The 25,273-nt window shown below is 42.5% G+C and overlaps 1 protein-coding gene across 1 annotated transcript in view; it reads right to left on the bottom strand.

Annotated features, from left to right (window-relative positions):
* TBC1D19 (TBC1 domain family member 19) overlaps nt 1-25,273 on the bottom strand; it is a 193,389-nt gene that overhangs the window by 23,736 nt on the left and 144,380 nt on the right. The window contains exon 15 of the mRNA XM_044284859.1: nt 11,698-11,742. Within this exon, the coding sequence (XP_044140794.1) occupies nt 11,698-11,742 (45 nt within the window). The remainder of the gene's footprint in view (nt 1-11,697; nt 11,743-25,273) is intronic.

The following is a 25,273-nucleotide window of genomic DNA, read 5'->3' as shown; positions in this document are numbered from 1 at the left end:
TGGTGCTAACCTGTAGAGGGAAGCTCTTTTATCTCAACTGCACTGGGGAGCACTGCGGAAGAGCCAGGTCCCAACCGGATATGACAGCTTCTTTTCCTATTCAGCTACACTGACTCTAATGAAGGAGGAAGCCCGCAGCGTGCCCCAGTGCAGTGAGAGATGGATCCCTCGCCGGAGTAGAATCTGACAGAAAACAAGTTCATAGTCACACTACTCCTTTTAATAAAAGCTCAACAAAAGGTATGTTGTTGAGTTTAGGGAAGTCGAAACTGCTGATAGATTCCCTTTAAAGCATATGTTGCAGCTCAACAGGATGGCATGCTGCTTAAAATGTGACAACAATCACCAAATTTTGCCCAAAATGATGGTGCAAAGCAGGGCAAACAATAGGTGGTGCATATTGTCTAACATGTCTAGCAAGACACACCAAACTTTTAAGTAGGACAATGCTGGTGGGATGAATACCCTGACAGCATGCTGCAGACACTGCGGTGGTGCAAAAAACATAGGCCATGATTTATTATTCCTTTACTCCAGAACTCTGGCTTCAAAAAGTCGCAAAATGGATCTTTTGCAACTTTTTGGGGGTAACTTGAGTAACAAATTATGCAGTTAGCATTTTTACACCACTCACTCCAGTTTTGGGTGTGAATAGCTATGTAAGTTTCACTCCAGATTCAACACTGAGACTTTAAAAAAAATTGCAATCTCAGTGGAGGAGAGGGGTGGAGTAGGAGAACTGGAGTAGCTTATCTAGACAAAAGTGTGGGGTTTGAGGATAAGACAAATTTATCAAACAATGACATTTGATAAATGTGCATAAAGTACTCCAACACAGACCCAAGGAAAACTGACTTTAAATATTCTCCTCATGATAAATTTCCCCCATATTCTTTATTACCCACGAGATGCACAGATCTTAGTGGTTACTCTCACAAGTTGTCACAGGGGGGCAGAGTGAACAGATGGGCATGTACAGGAGGATGCTAAGGGAACATGAAACATGCCACAAATCCCTCTCTGGTGGTGTTACTTTTCCTCATCGCTTTTTGCTGCCCCAGGTTATGAGTGCACTTAAAAGGGTCACACTTAGTAGCCAAGTCTGTTCTCAGTCTCTAGATAAGAAATAGTCTCCCAAGAAGCAATACTCGGGCAGCCACAATTCAGAAGTGGCACAATAGCTGAAGGAGCTGGTTCCGTTTTTACGGGGAATTGTACGTTCTGCATAGGATCAGTTGCCACTTAATACACAATAATACTCTACTTTGCACACAGTCTCTCTCTTACTCCTAGGGGCCACAGTTACAACAGCTTAGCTAGACTCTTTCTCAAACTAGCTGCATACTGTCTCTTCCAATCAGCTAAGAGAGCAACACTTTTGCTTGGGCCCTAACGCCCTCATGACCCTGAAAAGCGTGGAAGGCCTCTACCCCAGCTGTCTCTGCCACATGTTCTCTCTATTTGGACAATGGTCAAAGTCACAGAGCTGTTCTCAAAACTAGACATACCTCAAGTCTACATCAAAGGTAAACACATCCATGTCAACACATTCTATTATCTTACCACTATGTTCCCAAGGGAAGCTGTGAGTGACAAAAACTCCGGAGAAATGTCTCCAGTTCCTCCACTTACTAGCAATCTCACATCCTCAGATCAACATTCCATATTAATACCAGATTCACAAGAAAAATATCCCTGTCTCAAAGCCACCCTTCCTTCCAGCCAATGCCAACTGCATGTTCCATAGCTTTACGTTTCGGACAAGATTTTGTGATGAAACTGCACTTCAGTTAGCCATAAGAAGCAACCCCCTGTTCTCTGTTGGGTTTGCGAGACAAATGTGTCACGTAAGGTTACATATTTATATAAAGACATCGTATCTGCCCTCAGCCTGCTCTTCTCTAGGGTAAATACATTTGGTTTTGATAAACTGTCTTCATACCTGAGATGTTCCACGCCTTGTATTTATTTGTTTGCCCTTCTTTGTAGCTCTCTGATATTTTTGTTTTATGGTTTGCTGGCCAAAACTGAACTGTATACTTAAGATGTGGTCACACCGGTGCCTTATAAAAGGGTTAAAACATGACTTGCTACTCTAGAGTCCATTCCTTTCCTAATACAGGACAATATCGTGTTGGCTTTTGATGCAGCCAAATCCTTTCCCACTGAACACTCACTCATTGCGATCCATTAACCCCTTGGCAACTTTTGCCGTACATGTACTGTGGAAGTCGGAACTTTGAAAAAGCAGAAACCCTACGCCATCTTTAATCAGAAGAGACCCGGCGTGAATTTATGTGATCAGCCTTATATTTAACTCCTCAGATGCCGTGGTCAAACGTTCCTGCGCCTGTAACAACATTTCCCAGCTGAGACTGGGGAAGCTGTATTATCCCAGTGATGGCTCGGAGCCTCAAGCAGGCTCCGATATCCATCACTGGTACATACCAATACCGGCCAGCAGGCGGCAGCACTGTGTTGGTATATAGTAAATGGTGTGTTCTGTGATGGATAAATACCCATCACAGAACACAATAGGTAATCTAATGATTTCAAGTTATTGGGTGACTTTAAAAATAAAAAATAAATATAAAAAAGTATTTAAAATATTAAAAATAAAACAAATATAAAAGTTCAAATTAACCCCCTTTCCCTAAAAATCACAATAAATAAAAAATAAATTATAAGCATCGCCACGTCCGAAAACCTCCTTATTATGTAACAATATTTATACCATACGTCGACTGGCGTAACAGAAAAAGAATTCTATTTTTTGTCACCTCCCCCCAAAAAATGTAATAAAAAGTGATGAAAAAGTCACACACACTTCTAAATCGTATCATTGAAAAGTACAGATCGCCCCACATAAAGCTACACATAACTACAAAAAAGTTATAGGTGTCAGAATATGGTGATGAAAAGAAAAAAAAATTTTTTTCAAGGTCTTTATTTTTTTTCAGTATTAAAACTTAAGAAAAAGTATACAAGTGTGGTATCATTGTAATCGTACTGACCTGGAGAATTAAGGTACTTAGCAGGTTAATTTTACCACATAGGGAACGCCGTTAAAAAGAAAACCCTAGAACTGCAGCAAAATTGCGTTTTTTTTCCACAATTCTACCCTATTTGGAATTTTTTTCCAGCTCCCCACTATATCATATGCAATATTAAATAGTGCCGTTAGAAAGTACAACTTGTCCCACAAAAAACAAGCCCTCATAAGGCTATGTGAACAGAAAAGGTGGGGAGTGAAAAAACAAAAACAGAAAATCGCAAAGTCCTCTGGGGGTTAAGAGTAAAAACAGCATTTATTTTACCCCAAAATGCTGTTTTTAAAGGGGTTTTCTGAGACTTTTAAACTGATGACCAATCCTCTGGATAGGTCATCAGTATCTGATCGGTGGTGTACCGACACCCAGGACCCCCGCTAATCAGCTTTTTGAGAAGGCACTGGCGAATGGGTCTGAGCTACGATACCAGCAATGTACGGCGCTGAGCTTGGTGAGCTGAGAGAAGGCTGTGGCACTACTGCAAGTGCCGGTGGCTTCTCAAACAGCTGATCGGCAGTGGAACCACACTAATCAGATACTGAAGATCTATCCAGAGGATAATTCATTAGTATAAAAGTCTTAGAAAACCTCTTTAAAAGGTGCTTCTGAAGCGAATGTAGAGAGCATTTCTCTCCATATGTCGCCACCTCTCACTTTCTCGCCTGAATGGGTTTTAAAGAGCCTCTGTTAGCATGATCAACCCTATTAAACCAGGCATACTGCTTTGTAGAGTGCAAGGCTGACCACTTAACTCTAGGCCAGGGCCGGCGCCACCAATAAGTAAAGTAGGCCTTTGCGTAGAGTGCCCTCTTGCTGGGGGCGCTCTGGAGTCTGGCTGCAATAGAAGTCACAGTAGCAGACTGCTACTAGCAGTGGCGTTGTGAGAGGGTTGCGGTGGGTGCGGGCCAAACCGGGTGACATGTCTGATGGGGTGATCCTGGTCCGAACCCAACACGCACACATGCGCAGCCAGCCTCGCCCCTTTAAACTTACACTGCCCCAGCTCCCTGGCGGCGGCGGCCCCGATGCTGCACTATCCTCCTGAGCGCATACAGCGTCAGGACGTAGTGCGTGCACTATGACCTGATGCTGCACGCTGTCAGGTGACAGTGCAGCGCTGGCGGGAAGACGGGAGCGCGAGGAAGAGGAGCCGCAGCGTTCTAGGTAAGTATTGTAGTATGTGGGGGGAATTGGGGGCTGAGTGGGGGGTCTTTGGGCTTATCTGAGGTCTGAATGGAGGCTGAGTGGGGGGTCTTTGGCTGATCTTAGGTCTGAAGGGGGCTGAGTGGGGGTCTTTGGGCGGGTCAATGGGTGTGGTCAATGGGCGGAATCAAGGGGGCGGCAAAATTAGCTTTTGTCTAGGGTGGCAGAAATCCTTGCACCAGCCCTGCTTTAGGCTACAACCTTATCATATTGAGCAGTGTGGTTTTCTAGTCTTAAGGCTCTTTCACTCGAGCTTGTTCCTTGCGGCAATCACGCTCCGTGTGAGAGGGGGATTACGCGGTCTGGGCTACAGAAGTGCAGGGCATTATCATGACTGATACTGCTGTGTGCCTCTGCCTGACCCTTCTGTAATGTCAGCTTTATGTCAGTATGATTCCTTACAGAAAGGTCACACAGCATTATCAATAATGATAATGCCCTGCGCTTCTGTAGTCCCGACTGCACGATCTCTCTCGCACACAGAGCGTGATTCCCGAAAGGGACATGCTCGTGTGAAAGAGCCCTTAGAAAACGAATACATATTACTAGTTTCTTCATAATGTATTGTGCCTGTGGATAAACCAGTAATATGCATTAAGCCTTTCTAATTACAGAAAACCTCTATTCTCAACATGGTAAGGCTATATTAAGTAGTATATATAAAATGTACATGCTATGACACAGCTCTGCCCTAAGCATGATAATGCCAATCCCGGTCAAAAAAGGGGAGAGGGAATGTGCAGGCGTGTTACCAAAGCAGTTCTCCAAGGATTCAGGAAAGCCCCCTGGGTGCTCCAAAATACTCATTTGCACATTAATGAAACACAGATATTTCTGCAGCTGTTTAACATAGAGGAAAAAGAAAGGTACCGATTAAAGAGCCTCTGTCAGCATGATCAACCCTACTAGGTGGTATGTAAAACGGTTGTTCATGCTGACAGAGTGTAGTTGCTTCGATATCAAAATTTTGATTCGGCTTTGATACTATAAAAAAGTATTGCAATACTCTATAACATTCGATACCATGCAAAAACACAAAAAAAAAAGCTGCGTGCATTCCGCATTTTATGGAACGTCCGGCCCATAATCGAACAGTCCTATCCTATTTTTTGGGGGGACAAGGTGACAAAAAAAAAAAAGGTGAATCACGTGGTTTTTCTTTATTTTCTTTTACGGTGTTCACCACATAGTAGATTTTTTTTAATATTTTAATAGTTTGTATTTTTCGGACGTGGCGATATGTAATATGTTTATTTATTGTTTATATATTTTATATGTAAAAATGGGAAAGGGGGTGATTTATGCTTTCCCTCGTCCTATTCACCCTGATAGAGCTCTATTAGGGTGAATAGCACTTCACACTCTCCCTGCTGCTCTAGGCTTTGTGCACACAGCAGCAGGGATGTTACCATGGCAGCCAGGGCTTCAGTAGCGTCCTGGCTGCCATGGTGACCGATCGGAGCCCAAGGATTACACTGCTGGGGCTCCGATCAGAAGCTGCTACTGCCACCAACGAGAGGAGGTAAGCGGACTCTGTGGCCACTGCCACCAATGATTTTAATACTGGGGGGTGCGGGGCGCACTGCGCCACCAATGACTTAATACTGGAGGGAGGGGAGGGCGCACTGTGCCACCAATGATTTTAATACTGGGGAGTCTATAACTGGCAATTATTAGACTGTCCATTGTGTTCTCTGATGGCTATATAGCCGTCATTGAACACTTCATTTACAATAAAACAATACAGTGCTGCCACCTAGTGACCTCTATTGGTATATTTTAGTAATAGCTACTGAAGCCTGCTTCAGGCTTCCGGCTATTACACTAATGTAACAGGTTCCCCGATCTCAGCTGGGGAACGCTGTTACGGGAATGGGAGCGCATGGCTCCTATTTCCGGACCACTCAAATGCCATAGTTAGAGTTAAGCGAAACTGCCTATTGGCAGGATCCGGTGTTTAATTGAATTACATAATGGATTCCCTTCTCAGAGAATCCATCACGAAATTCAATGCCAGCTTGCCACATAAAACAAGAGTATGGCCAGCTCTGAGGGTTCCATTCTGCTGGTCATATCATAGACTTGTATTATGACGGCATGCAAAACGGAATGCCTCTAAAGGCATGCTGGCATTGAATTATGTTGTGGATTCCGTGAGAACAGAATCCATTACGTAATTCACTTAAACCCCGTACCCGAATTTGCCAAAAGGCAGGTTCACTCAACTCTAGCCATGGTCACATTTGACCATGGCATCTGAAAGGTTAAAGATAAGCGATCAGCCTTATGGCTGATCACATACATCTGCTGCGGGTCTCTGCCGTTTAAAACAGCAGAAACCCAGTGGTGATGGTGACCGCGCGAGTGGGCACCATCTGTAAAGTGCCAACTTCTGCCGTACATGTACAGGTTGCGTTGCGAAAGTGTTAATACACAATAAGATCATTTTTGGAAAAAAAATCATGTTTTTGTGTCGCCATTTTCGTTGATTGTCTTGTGTAATGGCACCTTTTTTGCAGGATGAGGTGATGTTTTCATTGGTACCCTTTTGGGGTACATACTACTTTTTGATCGTTTGATATTACGTTTTTTGGGAGATTAGGCGACTAAAAAATAGCTGTTTTGGCATAATTATTATTTACAGCGGGCACATAATTGCTGGGACCAGAACAGAAAGCAACATCGCGCTTCCTATTTGTATTACACAGAGCTCCTTCAGCGCTGTGCCATACAGTGATCCTAGAAGGCAGTGACTCTGTGGACCCATACCTGTCTTCTTTATAGGGTACCCTACTGTGACTGGCCCCTCGCTCAGCAGAGACCGGACGTTCCAGACCCGGACTTTTATAGTCTATGGGCGGTCAGGAACTAGTTACCTTGTGCAATAAACCCATGTGAAGGACAGTATCAAGTGAGTGAACCTTTTGGATTCACCTGGATTTTTCCAATTGCGGTCTAGTGTGATCACAACTGTCGGCAAACGCAATCTGACTAAACTAAAAATAAACAAACAGTTGTACCATTCGTGCATTTTATTGAGCACATTCAGTAAACAGCCACTGCTAATGTGTTAAAGTTAATGACTTCTCCAAGAGCTAATGGGCAAAAGGTGTTTCAAATAAAAAGATTAGATTGAAAGTGTGGATTTCAATGTACTTTACCCTTTAAATAAGAGCACAAGGTGTAATCCTAAAAAGAGGCGAGATACAACCTACAGAAGACTCTACGTAAAATGTAAAACGTCTGCCCACTAGTAGAAAAACACCGAATAGGAATGGTCTGACCTTGACCCTAGCGGGCTGTGCCCACAAGGCAGCCCAGAAATACCGATCACCGGAAACACATTTACTGGGAGGAATGGGCCACAATTTCTCCTCAATGTTAAGCAAAGCTTATTTGCAGCTGCAGGAAACATTTGGTGGAAATACCTAATGTTAAAAAAGTGATCTACAGGTTTTTAAATTCATCTGTTTTTAAGTTTACTTAGACAGTGTTTCTCTATAACTGTGATAACAATTAGCAACCAACGCATAAATCCAGGTAATTCCAAAGAGATAACTGTCAGGAGGCTTGCGCAACCATCTGTCACCCAGGCACCATCCCTTTATAAAGGAAGTAAAATAAAGTGCAGAGCATAAATGATGTAACACAACATAGACACTGCAAAGCAAAAAGCAGAGCATCAACAATGCCACATACACATAGCACAACAAATACACATAAACAAGAGCATTCCCTTTGGGGCACGCTCTGAAGGGAAATGTATCACCAAAAATGTTATCACCAGATAGTAACACATCTCCTTTTTTCTAATCTGTTTTTATTTTCTGATTGTAGATTTTTTTGATTCTATTTCCTGAACATGATTATGGGGGCGGCCATCTTGCCTGAGCTGTTCTTAAAGTGTAACCGTCATGTTTTCATAACAAAAATCTATTTTAGCATATGTTACTGCTGCTGAAGCATTATGCATAAAGCAATCTTTAGATTCTTTACATGCCACAGTTTTCCTTGAGTTTTCCCTTAGTTACAACTGTTTTAACCTCTACAATATGAGGATCTTCTCAAGATGGCTCCTCTGCCAGAACTGCCTTCCCTCACGTCACATACACACTTGCTTTAGCCAGCAGTGTCCTGCCAGCCAATCAGAATGGATTACCGAGAGACACGCCTCCTCACTCTGAAGCCTAATGCAGGCATGCAGTGTGGAGGGCCGCCCCTCTGTCTTCTGTTTACGATGAGCCAGGGACAAGCCATAGCTATGGTCTTTTAAGGGACTAGAGGAAAGGACAGGGAACATTATAAGCTGTTATTATAAGGTAATTACAGATCTTTTGACAATCATTGACAGACTAACTCAGGTACACATGCCTAGCTCTAATAAACTAGCAAATAAAAAAAATATGACTGTTACACTTTAACTTCATTTTCAAAGCATTAAAAATTGCTTTACGGCAGCCCCATGGTCCATAGACACAGTGGTCAGGAGGGGACCTCATTGACTTCTATGGGAGAGTTTTCTAGGCATGTTCTGTGACCAGTGCAGAGGTCATTGTACAAGGAAAGAATGGATAAGCTCTGACAATCACCTATTGTGAATGGTGGATCCTGTCTTATCTGTACACAGAGGTGGTATCATTACAGGCAGGATTAGAATGAGATAACTGCAATAAAGTGATCTGTATGAACCAAGAAGTGGTGCCAATTATTAAACATGACCAGTGTGAAAACTGCAGGATTTTTTTGTTTTAGTTTAAATATAAAAAGTAACATTGGAAATTAAAAATATTATCATCAAACATTCTTTAAAAATATGTTAAACATAAAAAAGTGATTTAAACAGCAGGTCATTTTCTGATGACACATTCCCTTTAAGTATTAGCTGCCCCAATGTTTTGGCATCTGTCATAGTCACCCTATTCTTTCTGTTACAGTTCCAGGTTTTAGTAACAAATTAGATAATTATGGGCGCCCACTTGAATCAGACAGAAGAATATGAAATAGTGGTCAGAATTAAAACTTAACATTTAATACGAGAATTTTAGAAAATAAGTCCCATGATAACTGAATACAAAACATAAACAGAAAGAAGCAACGCGGCGGTTTGCCACACAGGTAATAGTGGTGCACAAATCCTAGTCATAAAATTAGAAATAAAGTGCTCGGCGGCACTATAAAATAACCAGGTGGTCCTACCGCTCAGATGAGACGCTCCTTGAAACAACGATTGTCTAGCAGGCGTTAATAGATGAGCACACCGTTGCTAGCGGCAGTTGTTTAGACACAGGGTAGTATGTAGTGCTGGCTGGCCCTAGTGATACCCTAGAGCCCTACAATGGCCTACGTGACCGGATAACGGAAAACCGCAACCAGTCACCTACAGGAACCTCACCCTGGAATTTGTGCGCCCTAGAAAGCCCTCGCCTACCTGGTCCCTACACGCATGTTTCGCTAAAGGAGATGAGGGGAAAAAAAGCTCATCAGGTGAAACACGGGAGCTTGGGCTGATCATGTGCAAGGCGCACTGACAATGGTGTCAGATGTGCGCTCTGCACAGAAGCAAAGTATGACCACGATCCTGATATGGATCAACGTGGGCAGACTAGCTATAGGGGAAGAGGGGAAATCGGATATAAGACCCCTCTCCTGATAACAGACTCTGGCGCATGGGCTGATGTAGCCTAGGTAGCGCAGAGAAACGCTACCTTTTAAAAGGAGAGCCAGCCCCAGATTGAGGCTTGGCTAAGACGCTCCTACTTCCCTCAGAGTGTGCGGTTCAGAAACAGGTCGAGGACACGGGACCAGCAGGCCCCCAAGTAATACATTTATCCCAGAGAACACTTAACAACATTGAAATGGCAGTCCTTAGCAAGGGTTTATCTTTTGTTCCCACACGCCGCTTTGACGCCTTTACCTGGACAAAGGATTTACATCTGTTCATCAGGAAACTGGATTTACACACTAGGAACAGTCTCACCCACGGGCCTTAATGAACAGCTCAACTATAGCTGTTTCATTTAGCCAACCTGCGTTTACTTTTCAATTTAATATTTTTCTCTTGCTGTCCCCTTTAATGCCTTTTTCTTCCCTCGGGCGCCCCCCCCCCCTTGCCCCTCCTTGCTGATACTATCCTCTCTTTCCCTTATCATATGTGTCCATATACCGCCAACATATTCAAGATTCTACTATTTTCGTGTTGTATTGCCATTAAATACCATATATACATTGAGCACAGCTGCATATCTGGAGCTGCGCTGTCCGACGGTGCCTGGAAACAGCGTCCCGTTTGCCTGGCAACCGTCGCGTCGTCTCGCGTGTATCAGCGAGATAGGACGCGGTGACGTCATCTCCGTCTCTTGCGTCCGCTCACTGACCTCCCTCTCTCTATGCGATTCGCCGCTCTGTGCATGCGCAGGCGTGAACCTCACACTCTGAGGGAAGTAGGAGTGTCTTAGCCAAGCCTCAATCTGGGGCTGGCTCTCCTTTTAAAAGGTAGCGTTTCTCTGCGCTACCTAGGCTACATCAGCCCATGCGCCAGAGTCTGTTATCAGGAGAGGGGTCTTATATCCGATTTCCCCTCTTCCCCTATAGCTAGTCTGCCCACGTTGATCCATATCAGGATCGTGGTCATACTTTGCCTCTGTGCAGAGCGCACATCTGACACCATTGTCAGTGCGCCTTGCACATGATCAGCCCAAGCTCCCGTGTTTCCCCTGATGAGCTTTTTTTCCCTCATCTCCTTTAGCGAAACATGCGTGTAGGGACCAGGTAGGCGAGGGCTTTCTAGGGCGCACAAATTCCAGGGTGAGGTTCCTGTAGGTGACTGGTTGCGGTTTTCCGTTATCCGGTCACGTAGGCCATTGTAGGGCTCTAGGGTATCACTAGGGCCAGCCAGCACTACATACTACCCTGTGTCTAAACAACTGCCGCTAGCAACGGTGTGCTCATCTATTAACGCCTGCTAGACAATCGTTGTTTCAAGGAGCGTCTCATCTGAGCGGTAGGACCACCTGGTTATTTTATGGTGCCGCTGAGCACTTTATTTCTATTTTTATGACTAGGATTTGTGCACCACTATTACCTGTGTGGCAAACCGCCGCGTTGCTTCTTTCCGTTTATGTTTTGTATTCAATTATCATGGGACTTATTTTCTAAAATTCTCGTATTAAATGTTACGTTTTAATTCTGACCACTATTTCATATTCTTCTACAGTTCCAGGTTTGCTGAAGAAGGTAATTGTAGTACTATGTTAATATTTTCTAAACAGCTTCTAGACCACCAAGCCCTCTACAAACAGTGCCACATGAACATATGAGGTCCGTGTCTTGAATGTCATTTGTGTAGTACAGAATATAAATAACATTATGACAAATCTTTTATAGTGTCTATATTACTTGTGCAATTAGCCTTATCACCACTAGAGGGAGACATAGCACAACATACCATTTGGTGGGTAGAGGACAGCAAACTCTTCCAGGCCAAGCTTCCCTGTCAATGAAGGAAGACATATTCAGAATATTATACATATTCACAGCAGATGCTTGACTAGCAGAAGAACAATCGTGGCTACTAACCTTGTAACTAATGTGTGCTAATCAAGAAAACCGTGTCACAGTTGTATATGCCATTCCAGGACTAAGTAATTGTTTTCAGCAAATATAATGTACTGTTTTGTGGATGCGGTTTTGACAGATTACTCATGCCAAGCTTTTTGTCCTGTCAAAGCAACAGACCCTTTGGTGGAATCAGAAGTACCCCACTCTACCCAAGTCAAGAGTGTCCGCTGGACGTCGGTTATGTCTGACGTATGATGGATCTGGCAAGTGCTGTGGCTTCAATTACCAAAGAAGACAGAACACAATGGGGAAAATAACACTTCCAAATTCTGATTTTTTTTCCTCACTTCAGCAAATGGCATTTATCATCATGTAGAGAAAGTTAATACAAGCCACTTACTAATGTATCGTTATTTTCCATATTGCCTCCTTTGCTGGCTTGATGCATTTTTCCATCACATCATACACTGCTTGTTTCTATGGTTACGACCACTCTGCAATCCAGCATTGGTGGTCGTGCTTACATACTATAGAAAAAAACACCAGCCTATGTGCACTCCTATGGTCCCAGCCACCAGAGAAGCTGGCACTTTTGAAAATAGTGTACAAGCACGGCCACCGTTGATGGATTTCAGGGTGGTCGTAACCATGGAAACGAGCAGTGTATAATGTGATAGAAAAATAAAACAAGCCAGCAAAGGAGACGATCTGGACAATCACAACACATTAGTAAGTGCCTGGTATTAACTTTCTCTACATGATAAATGCCACTAGCTGAAGCCGGACAACCCCTTTAAGGATGCAACATCATCTGCATCTTTAGAATCAACCTGCAAAAGAAAAACTTCTAACAATTCAATCAGTTGTCCCCCACGCTGCTGTTTTAGGGAACAGATGCAACTAACTTCATGGTAAAAAAAAACCTATAGTCTGAATAATGAACTACATTAAGAATTTGATATATTACTCCTTATAGCATCCGCTGGCATAAAATATGTCAGTGTAATTAGATGAGTGAGGAAGAACATTCCGCTATTTATGGTTGGATGGTTCATTAACCCCTTCGGAACACATGCATTTTTCACCTTCCTGACAGAGCCTAATTTTCACTTTATGCGGTAATAACTTTGGAAGGTTTTTACTTATCCAAGCCATTCTGAGACGGTTTTCTCGTGACACATTGGGCCAGATATATCATATCATTAGGCAAAGTCACTTTTGTGGAGTGGAAAAGTCGCAAAAAAGTCCCAAAGGCTAAAACTGCGCACAAATTTTTCTGCTCTGCACTATGCTCGCCAGTTTTCTGAAAGTGGGCGTGTTTTCGTATGTAAATGAATCTCTAGACAGATTTACTATTGGGACTTTTTTAAAAAGTCGCAAAAAAGTCGCAAAAAAGTCGCAACTTCACTCCAGTGAGGACCATGCTTATCTTATGAGACTTTTTAATAGAACATGCGACTTTTTCATAAAAACGTGCGACTTTTTCATAAAAACGTGCGACTTTTGAAAAGCTGCTTACTGACGGATAAACTGCTACCGTCAAACCACATTTATTACAGTCTTAAAGGGGCGATCATAAATCTGACTTGGCTAAAACTGACTTTAGCCATATGTGAAAGTGGAGTGAGCTGTCAGAGTCATGATAAATCTGGCCCATTGTACTTTATGGTAAAGGTAAATTTGAGTCAATATGTTTTACCTTTATTTATAGAAAAAAATCCAAAACAAAAAATTTGCTATTTTCTAAATTAAAATTTCTCTGCTTTTAAGACAGATAGTGATACCTCACAAAATAGTTATTACTTTACATTTCCCATCTGTTTACTTTATGTTTGCAACATTTTGTGAATGTCATTTTATTTTTTTAGGACGTTAGAAGGCTTAGAATTTTAGAAGCAATTTTTTACATTTTTAAGGATATTTCAAAAATCTAAGGACAATTCATTTTTGAAATCACTTTGTGGGGCTTACATAGTAGAAACCACCCATAAATGACCCCCATTTTACAATCTACACCCCTCAAGTTATTCAAAACTGATTTTTACAAACGTTGTCAACCCTTTACATGTTTCACAAGAATTAAAAGAAAATGGGAGGCAAAATTTCCCCTTTTTTTTTTTTGCAGATTTTACGTTTAAATCCATTTTTCTCTGTAAGGTAGCAATGGTTAACCGCAAAACAAATGGCAATATTTTTTACCCTGATTTAGCAGTTTACAGAAACTCCCCATATGTGGTCGTTAATTGCTGTTTGGGCACACAGCATGGATCAGAAGAGAAGGAGCAGCATATGGTTTTTGGAGAGCAGCTTTTGGTGGAATGGTTTACGGGTGCCATGTTGCTATTGATCAGCCTCTGCAGACTAGTACAGTCATTTTCTGACAACCATAATTTTTAGTTTTCACTTAACAGAGTTTTATCATTGGTTCTAATTTGGGTTACATACAACTTTTTGATCAGTTTTTAGCTATTTATTTTTGGTAAACAGGATAAAGAAAAAGAAGGAACTATGCGAGAAAAATGACATTATCTTTATTCTGCTTGTCAGTACAATTTTATATATTTTTTTTACGTTTTACCACTTTTACACAAAGCATTTACATTTTTTTTTGTTTAGTGCTCTCATTAAGAGAAACAAAATAAGAGTATTGTAGGTTTGATACCTTTTAATGACTAACAAAAATAGAAGTAATGATGTTACATAGCGAGCTTTCGAGACATCACCAATCCCTTCATCAGGCCTACTACAAGAATATATGAAGAAACAGCAATATATATATATATATACACAATATATATATATATATATATATATATATATACACATATCAAAGATCTTGAGATCTCAAGATCTTTGATATGTTCTGTTATTTTTCAAATGTCCATTCATTCCCCCATGTCTCTGTTCTTATTGTGTATATATATATTGCTGTTTCTTCATATATTCTTGTAGTAGGCCTGATGAAGGGACTAGTGATGTCTCGAAAGCTCGCTATGTAACATCATTACTTCTATTTTTGTTAGCCATTAAAAAGGTATCAAACCTGCAATACTCTTATTTTGTTTCTCTTAATGAGAGCACTAAACTAGTTTTATATTGGCTAACCCAGTACCAGACTTTCTTTTTCTTAAAAAAATAATAAAATTATGTCGCTATTTTCTGAGAGCCATATTTTTCAGATTTTTCTGCTAATCGTCTTGTGTGGGGGATCATTTTTTGTGGGATGAGTTGACCTTTTCATTGGTACCATTTTGGGGTACACTTTTTGATCGCTCGCTATTACACTTTTTGTAAGGCAAGGTGACAAAAAAAACTTGACACTTTTTACAATTTTATTTTACAGCATTCACCTGATGGGTAGACCATTAGATATTTTTATAGAACAGGTCATTACGGACACATCGATCCCAAATATGTCAATTTTTTGTTTGCAATCTTACACAATAAAAGTATTTTTTATTTTTTTGTATTATATATGGCTTGATTAGGGCAAAGGGCTTTTTTTTTTTACTTAGTTAAAAAAAACTATTTTTTTAACTTTTATTTTTGTTCTCCTGTGGGACATTACCTTTTGGGAGTTGATCCCTTTACAATGCATTACAATACATTGTGTATTGTAATGCACCGCCTGTCAGTGTAATACACTGACAGAGTGCCATGTGTAGGAGGCAAGGCCCGATGCCTGTGGAAGCCCTGCGCTGTGGTGACCCGATGGGTTCAGAGAGTGTGCCCCCTCCCTTCGCAAACCCCTTGCATGCCGCGGTCAACGTTGACCACGGCATACAAATTGTTAATGCGCCGGCATCATTTTCTGCACCTGCCCGATCAGTACACTGTAGATGTATAGGGGCTGTCGGGAAGTAGTTAATACTTGGGCTGATTGAGTGTTTTCCTACCTTTTATTGTATTGCTACCTTATGGACAACTGATTTTTTTTTATTGTTAATTTGCTTTCTAAATGCAAAATTAAGCAAGTTTACCAAAAAACTGTCTCCATTGCATATGTCCTACCATTTTGCTTCTGCCGAGTGTGTGCAAGTCATTTACCTAACTGCTGATGCTGCTGAATCTGACATAAATCTGTCAGAAGACTGATAGCTCTGTCAGGGGGAAAGCATCCAATCAGGGCAGACCACACAGGCTGTAGATGGAGAGGAAAGCACATGCAGTACAAGGCAGTTTTCCCACATATGGATTAAGGCTCACCAACCCTATCAGGGGAGATCTAATAACAAAATGTATATACAGTGAGGAACAGAAGTCTTTGAACACCCTGCGATTTTGCAAGTTCTCCCACTTAGAAATCATGGAGGGGTCTGAAAGTAACATTGTAGGTATATTCCCACTCTAAGAGACAGAATAAAAAAAATAAAAAAATTCAGGAAATCACATTGTATGATTTTTAAAGAATGTATTTGTCTTGCACTGCTAAACATAGGTATTTGAACACCTGAGAAACAGCAAGAATTCTGGCTCTCAAAGACCTGTTACTGTGCCTTAAATAGTCCACCTCTACTCCACTCATTAATCTACAAACCGGATTCCCAAAAAGTTGGGACACTATACAAATCGTGAATAAAAACTGAATGCAATGATGTGGAGGTGCCAACTTCTAATATTTTATTCAGAATAGAACATAAATCACAGAACAAAAGTTTAAACTGAGAAAATGTACCATTTTAAGGGAAAAATATGTTGAATCAGAATTTCATGGTGTCAACAAATCCCCAAAAAGTTGGGACAAGGCCATTTTCACCACTGTGTGGCATCTCCCCTTCTTCTTACAACACTCAACAGACGTCTGGGGACCGAGGAAACCAGTTTCTCAAGTTTAGAAATAGGAATGCTCTCCCATTCTTGTCTAATACAGGCCTCTAACTGTTCAATCGTCTTGGGCCTTCTTTGTTGCACCTTCCTCTTTGTGATGCGCCAAATGTTCTCTATAGGTGAAAGATCTGGACTGCAGACTGGCCATTTCAGTACCCGGATCCTTCTCCTACGCAGCCATGATGTTGTGATTGATGCAGAATGTGGTCTGGCATTATCTTGTTGAAAAATGCAGGGTCTTCCCTGAAAGAGATGACGTCTGGATGGGAGCATATGTTGTTCTAGAACCTGAATATATTTTTCTGCATTGATGGTGCCTTTCCAGACATGCAAGCTGCCCATGCCACACGCACTCATGCAACCCCATACCATCAGAGATGCAGGCTTCTGAACTGAGCGTTGATAACAACTTGGGTTGTCCTTGTCCTCTTTGGTCCGGATGACATGGCGTTCCAGATTTCTAAAAAGAACTTCGAATCGTGACTCGTCTGACCACAGAACAGTCTTCCATTTTGCCACACTCCATTTTAAATGATCCCTGGCCCAGTGAAAACGCCTGAGCTTTTGGATCTTGCTTAGAAATGGCTTTTTCTTTGCACTGTAGAGTTTCAGCTGGCAACGGCGGATGGCACGGTGGATTGTGTTCACTGACAATGGTTTCTGAAAGTATTCCTGAGCCCATTCTGTGATTTCCTTTACAGTAGCATTCCTGTTTGTGGTGCAGTGTCGTTTAAGGGCCCGGAGATCACGGGCATCCAGTATGGTTTTACGGCCTTGACCCTTACGCACAGAGATTGTTCCAGATTCTCTGAATCTTCGGATGATGTTATGCACAGTTGATGATGATAGATGCAAAGTCTTTGCAATTTTTCGCTGGGTAACACCTTTCTGATATTGCTCCACTATCTTTCTGCGCAACATTGTGGGAATTGGTGATCCTCTACCCATCTTGGCTTCTGAGAGACACTGCCACTCTGAGAAGCTTTTTTTATACCCAATCATGTTGCCAATTGACCTAATTAGTGTTAATTGGTCTTCCAGCTCTTCGTTATGCTCAAATTTACTTTTTACAGCCTCTTTTTGCTACTTGTCCCAACTTTTTGGGGATTTGTTGACACCGTGAAAATTTGAATCAACGTATTTTTCCTTTAAAATGATACATTTACTCGCATTAAACGTTTGATCTGTCATCTACGTTCTATTACAAATAAAATATTGACATTTGCCATCTCCACATCATTGCATTCAGTTTTTATTCACAATTTGTTTAGTGTCCCAACTTTTTTGAAATCCGGTTTGTAACTTAGTAGCATCTGTCTGAGCTCTTTAAAGACACCTGTCCACCGCACAGTCAGTCAGACGCCAACTACTACCCCGGGCAAGACCAAAGAGCTGTCAAAAGACACCAGAGACAAAATTGTGGACCTCCACAAGGCTGGAAAGGGCCAAGCAGCTTGGTGAAAATAGATCAACTGTTGGAGCAATTGTTAGAAAATGGAAGAGGCTAAAGACGACTGTCAGTCTCCCTCGGACTAGGGCTCCATGCAAGATCTCACCTCGTGGGGTATCACTGATGATAAGAAAGGTGAGGAATCAGCCCAGAACTACAAGGGAGGAGCTGGTCAATGACATGAAGAGAGCTGGGACCACAGTATCAAAAGGTCACTGTCAGTAGAACACTATGCCGTAATCGTTTCAAATCATGCATTGCACGGAAGGTCTGAAGTTTGCCAATGACCATCTGGATTATCCAGAGGAGGCATGGGAGAAAGTCATGTGGTCAGATGAGACCAAAGAAGAACTTTTTGGTTTAAACTTCACTAGTCGTGTTTGGAGGAAAAAGAAGGATGAGTTGCATCCCAAGAACACAATCCCTACTGTGAAGCATGGGGTGGTAACATCATGCTTTGGGGGTGCTTTTCTGCGAAGGGGACAGGACGACTGCACTGTATTAAGGAGAGGATGAATGGGGTCATTTATTGTGAAATTTTGAGCAACAACCTCCTTCCCTCAGTCAGAGCTTTGAAGATGAGTTGTGGCTGGGTCTTCCAACATGACAACGACCTGAAGCACACAGCCAGGATAACCAAGGAGTGGCTCCGTAAGAAGCATATCAAGGTTCTGGAGTGGCCTAGCCAGTCTCCACACCTACATCCAATAGAACATCTTTGGAGGGAGCTGAAACTCCGTGTTTTTCAGCGACAGCCCCGAAACCTGACAGGTCTAGAGGAGACCTGGGTGGAGGAGTGGGCCAAAATCCCTGTTGCAGTGTGTGCAAACCTGGTCAAGAACTACAGGAAACATTTGATCTCTGTAATTGCAAACAAAGGCTTCTGTACCAAATATTAACACTGATTTTCTCAGGTGTTCAAATACTTATGTTTAGCAGTGCAAGACAAATAAATTCTTTAAAAATCATACAATGTGATTTCGTGAATTATTTTTTTTATTCTGTCTCTCAGAGTGGGAATGCAACTACAATGTGAATTTCAGACCCCTACATGATTTCGAAGTGGGAGAACTTGCAGAATCAGTTAAAAATACTTCTGGTCCTCACTGTATATCAAAGGTCTATACAGAGAACTCTCCCATCATCTATGTACACTCTATGTACTGTGACCATAACAAGGGGCATCCTGCACATCTAGAGGAAAGAAGGTTTCTCTATCTACAAAGAAGAGGATTCTTTACGGTAAGAGCAGTGAGACTATGGAACTCTCTGCCTGAGGAGGTGTTGTTGGTGAGTTCACTAAAAGAGTTCAAGAGGGGCCTGGATGTATTTCTGGAGTGTAATAATATTAAAGATTATATACTAGAATTCTAGACATGGGTTGTTGACCCAGGGAGTTAAGGTTGCCATATACATTCAATAGCAGCTGAATGATGGTCTGACAGTTATCTCTCCTGACTTCCCCATATACTGTACATACAAGGTCAGTTCAGCTGAATGTGTATGGGGAGAGGGGAGAAAGCTGCTGTAAGACATCTCTGGTGGAGGCTTATGATCGAGAAAAACAAAAGGATTGGGCAAAAATATTCACTTCATCTGATTCTTCTCGCCCCCGACATCATCTGACACACATTAGACTGTTGGCCAAACCCGAATGGGGGGGTCTTTATTCCGATTTAGAGGATGCTGTTCATAAGATGAAAATTGGCTTCTAGCTCATAAGGTTTTTTGCATTATTCAGGATTAAGTCTGCAAGATAATAGATGGAACTGTATGGATGGCTTTTTTTTTTAGCAACTATATTACTGTATGATCTGCTGTAACTAAATAATACAAAAAAATAGGAAAAGTTTCCAGGTACTCCTGACTTCTATATGTAAGGTGTTGCTATATCTGTTATTTATGTGCTTATTTTTATTTAAAAACAAACATGTTCGTATATGCACGCCTGGAAATGTGACAACTCCAGGTTTGAATGTGCCTTGATTTTGATCTATGGGTAACTGTCACGGAAGGTGTACAGGAAACAAGACAACACAAAATGAATATACGACTCACTGGATCCAAAACTAAGGAACAAAAAGGGAGACCCCTGCATCAGACCTGGCACTCTCCCTGACTGCTCAGCCTATGCGAAAATCCCAATGGTAGATGATCGCATATCCTCGTACCTCGACTGTATAACTCCTGAACACCCTATAATAGTGAGGGGACACGACCACCGGCTCCCTACACTAGATACGGAGGGAGTCAGGGTCACCTGGGATCCAGCAAACAGAAAATCACAAATGAATGCACAACACTTATCTTTGTAGAAGACTGGGAAGTAGGATCAGCATGCACACACACTCCAGGAAGAACTATAAACCGCACACTGGTGCACTATGGGGCGGAATTTAAAGGGAAGCAATCAGTACAACTACATGACAGCTGAGATAGGCTAACGAGATGAGGAACTGAAAGCAAAACAAAGGAAGCTCAAGGAGGAGGTTCTGAAAGGCATCTGTCAGAGCTTCTCAGATGTCTGGTGGTGACAGTAACATTCAAGGGCACCTATGCGGCTTGCGTTACATGAGTCAGTGGTAGGTGGGACTCATAGCCTCCTCCCTCCTCCCATTATATGTGTGATTTCAAGCTGGAGGTAACTGGGAGTTGTTCACTTTGTGTCGGACCTTATGCCAGTGTAATTGCCCATATGACCCAGTTAGGTTAGAGTTAGGTCCTGTGCCACTTTGAGATACTTTGACGGGGTGCGCGGGCTCCAGTATGTTCTTGATATAAGAATATATTGGTGAAAGTCTCATTTTAATATCAGTGTGAGGGTTTAGCCATATATTGTCAATTGCATTTACCATTTTTTGTAAATCTTTATTTTTATTTAATACTCCTTTTGTTATTTTCTGATGACATTTTGGAGGCTTTGGAATCAATGACTAGTTTTAACAATAATACAACAGTTATTGAGGGGCCAAAAACACACCTAACTTGCCCAATTAACAGGATAAGGGTTTATACAGTAGTAGACAGAAAAAAACAACTGCTGCGTGTTTCTAAGGTAGCAGCAGTAATTGCCAGAACCACACCCTTAGCTGGTGCTCTGTAGCTATTGGCTGCAACTAATAAAAGCACTGATGATGTCATGCACGCTCCTGCTCCTGTCATATGTGCTCTTTGCTTTTTTTTTGTTTTTTTTACAGCTGTTTGCTCTACATTCTGATACTGAGTTCAGGAACTAGAACACAGGTGGAAACAACTGGAAGAGAGACAAGATCTGCTCTTTGCCAAGCTACAGCTTTCACAACTATAGAAAAGTACGCAGAGAGTATAGCACAAAGACTTGCAAGAGCAGAGGATCTCAGGAACACAGTTTGTAAGTACAGGGTGGCCCACAAAAAAGTAGCCCGCCTCCAATATCTCCATATCAAACTGCCTAATAGTAAATCTGCCCTAGTAGTCCATAGCAACTAATCAGAGCTCAGCTTTAATTCCTTCAGAGCCCTGTAGGAACTGAAAGCTGAGCTATGATTGGTTGCTATGGGCAACTAAGACCGGTGTATTATTCATGAATATTAATAAGGTGGCTCTCCTAGGTACTGTTAAGGCAAAGGTGCTCAGATCAACTTGACTCACCTAGTATTCAGAGCCTGGTTCAGAAATGGCATCAAACTGGCTTTATTGCAAACATGAAGAATCCGAGGCCTCCATCAATCAGGATGGCTTAAGTTGTGCATGCAATTTAGCAGCAGATTGCAAGTAGCACCAAAAAATCAACTAGAAGACTGTCTCAGCAAGTTGGTGTATCACGAATGATGCGTCAGCGAGTGCTGAAATCTCTGAACCTGAAACTGATGAGTGATGCCCCAGACCTTAGCGTCTTAGACTGCAGAGACTCTGTGGTGAGGTAGGGGTTAACTTCTATGTCTTCCAGCCGAGGTTCGTTTAATGGTTCAACCCGCAGTAGTTTTTTTTTATATGTATTAAGATTTATTGTGTGCTTTCATGAGTTGCTGTCCCAACTTTCCCCCACCTGCAACCACTTATGAAGTTCGTTCCTGCCCCTCCCCTAGAAGTAATAAATAGGAGGGCTCAACCCCCCTTCTTCCTCTTTCTACGGTACTTTTACCAGGAAGCTTTCCCTGTAGGTATGGCTGACGAAAGTGCGGTCCTGGCAGCCATACAAGCAGAATGACCAGGGTTTCTTTCCCAGCTGATGGCTGGTTTGCAAGAGCCCCCTCCTGCTCCACCACCATCTTCTATTTGTGGTGGCCAGCAGACAGCACGGCGGACCCACCCTCCCCTCCTCCTCCCTCTCTCTGTTACCTAAATCCAAGAAGCAGGGGAAGGGGCGGGGGGGGGGGGGGGTGCTGTATCCAGCGCGCCTGACGGGAGCTCTTCAGCTCTTCCAGCCACGTGTCCTGTGGCCCCGCCCCCTGCGCTCTTCGGCGCTTAGCTCTGCTGTTATATATCCCCCTGCTTTGTCCACAGCTATGGGCAATCTCCCCTCTGCCTCCTCCTCTGCTGAGGAGCTTGCTGTCCCCACTGCTGCTGCAGTGCAAACTGCTGGGGATGCTGCACTGGCCACCAATGAGTTAAATTTAACCCCTCCTTTGTCCCCCATTACAGCCCCTCCACAGGCCACCAACGACACCCTGCACATACATGCCGGCAGGTGTACCCCCCACTCAGCTGCCTGTCTTGTCCTTTCCTCTGGCTGTGCCCTTAGATGGTCCACAGAAGCAATTTTCCCTCCCTCGCTTGTTGCTCCGATTGCCGTGGTAGGCGCAGGTCGGAATTTCACAGGCACAGATGTTCCCGCCTTCGTTCGAGATCCTCCACTGCGGGAGCTCAGCTCGGTCCGCTCCAGGTCCTCACGGTGGCGGTTGCCTTCCTCTTCTGACATCAGTTCCTGCAGCGCCAGGTCTGGCAGGTCTCCATCACGTCAGAGGCGGGAGCCTACACACTCGGCCAGAAGGTCGTCTCGAGGGGCCAGTCGGGTCAGCGTGGTCCAGGAGCCAAATCCTCTGGTCATTCCAGTGGGTTATATACAGTCCTGATCAAAAGTTTAAGACCACTTGAAAAATGGCAGAAAATCATATTTAGCATGGCTGGATCTTAACAAGGTTCCAAGTAGAGCTTCAACATGCAACAAGAAGAAATGAGAGTGAGACAAAACATTTTTTGAGCATTCAATTTAATGAAAACAACGAATAAACTGAAACAGGCTGTTTTTCAGCTGATCAAAAGTTTAGGACCACACCTCACCAAAAAAACTAAACCCCCCCCCAAAACAGAAATCCAACTTCCAAACATGAACTCAGTAATGAGTAGCTCCGCCGTTATTGTTTATCACTTCAAAAATTAGTTTCGGCATGCTTGATGCAAGCGTTTCCATGAGGTGAGTGGGAACATTTCTCCAAGTGGTGAAGACGGCCGCACGAAGGCCATCTACTGTCTGGAACTGTTGTCCATTTTTGTAAACTTCCCTCACCCATCCCCAAAGGTTCTCAATTGGATTTAGATCAGGGGAAAACGCAGGATGGGCCAAAAGAGTGATGTTATTCTCCTGGAAGAAGTCCCTTGTCCTGCGGGCACTGTGTACTGTAGCGTTGTCCTGTTAAAAAACCCAGTCGTTACTACACAGACGAGGGCCCCCAGTCATGAGGAATGCTCTCTGCAACATCTGGACATAGCCAGCGGCCGTTTGACGCCCCTGCACTTCCTTAAGCTCCATTGTTCCACTGAAGGAAAAAGCACCCCAGACCATTATGTTGCCCCCTCCACTGTGGCACGTAGAAAGCATCTCAGGTGGGATCTGCTTGTCATGCCAGTAACTTTGGAAACCATCAGGACCATCAAGGTTAATTTTTTTCTCATCAGAGAATAAAACTTTCTTCCACCTTTGAATGTCCTATGTTTGGTGCTCTCTTGCAAAGTCCAAACGAGCAGTTCTGTGGCGTTCAAGGAGACGATGTCTTTGAAGAAATTTTTTGTTTTTGAAGCCCTTCAGTCTCAGATGCCGTCTCATGGTTATGGGGCTGCAGTCAGCACCAGTAAGGGCCTTAATTTGGGTCGAGGATCGTCCAGTGTCTTGATGGACAGCCAATTGGATCCTCCGGCTCAGTGCTGAGGACAATTTTTTGAGTCTTCCACTTGACTTTTTTGTTCCATAACCCTCAGGATCATTTAAGAAATTCCAAATGACTGTCTTACTGCGTCCCACCTCAGCAGCGATGGCGCGCTGTGAGAGACCCTGCTTATGCAGTTCAACAACCCGACCACGTTCAAAAAGGGAGAGTTTTTTTTGCCTTTGCCATCACAACGTGTGACTACCTGACAGAAAATTACAATGAATCCACATCTTTGCACAGATTTGACATTTTAAAGGCATGTGGTCCTAAAATTCTGATCAGCTGAAAAACAGCCTGTTTTAGTTTATTCGTTGTTTTCATTAAATTGAATGCTCAAAAAATGTTTTGTCTGACTTCCATTTCTTCTTGTTGCATGTTGAAGCTCTACTTGGAACCTTGTTAAGATCCAGCCATGCTAAATATGATTTTTTGCCATTTTTCAAGTGGTCTTAAACTTTTGATCAGGACTGTATGAGATATACAGTTGATGTCACAAAAGTTATAAAGTAAGCCAAGGATAACCTAACAAGGGGAAAAAAGATCATCCTGGCTTACTTATAACTTTTATGACATCAACTGTATATCTCATATATAACCTTTTGATATACACCATTTTGGGACATCTACTTTATATAGTATATCATATATCTTTCCATCATGGGTGCATTATACACCATAGCAACCTTTGCCTCTTCAGCCCAGATTTCGAACTATGGCTCTAACTTTAATAGCCACTCATCGATACATCCATATAGGCCTTGACCTGTATTTTCCAATTCCTTTCACATATATCTTTTTTCTGTCCTATATAGCCATATGACTACCTTATTATAAAATGTAACCTTTTACTCCTAACTAATGAATTTCTGTTCATTTCTTCATTAGTGACTTATGTGACCAAGGTCTGAAGTGACCGAAACGTCAAGATTTGGAGTCACAAAAATTCTTCCGTATTTACCTATGTATTCATTGGAGGATATGTCACAATAAAATAATTTTATTTTCATGTTAACCCAGAGTGTGCAGTGGTATCTCTCTACTATTGTTTATTTAGATTA

Source organism: Bufo gargarizans, chromosome 1 (assembly GCF_014858855.1).
Source record: "Bufo gargarizans isolate SCDJY-AF-19 chromosome 1, ASM1485885v1, whole genome shotgun sequence".
Lineage (NCBI taxonomy): Eukaryota > Metazoa > Chordata > Amphibia > Anura > Bufonidae > Bufo > Bufo gargarizans.
This window is presented reverse-complemented; position numbering and strand designations above follow the sequence as displayed.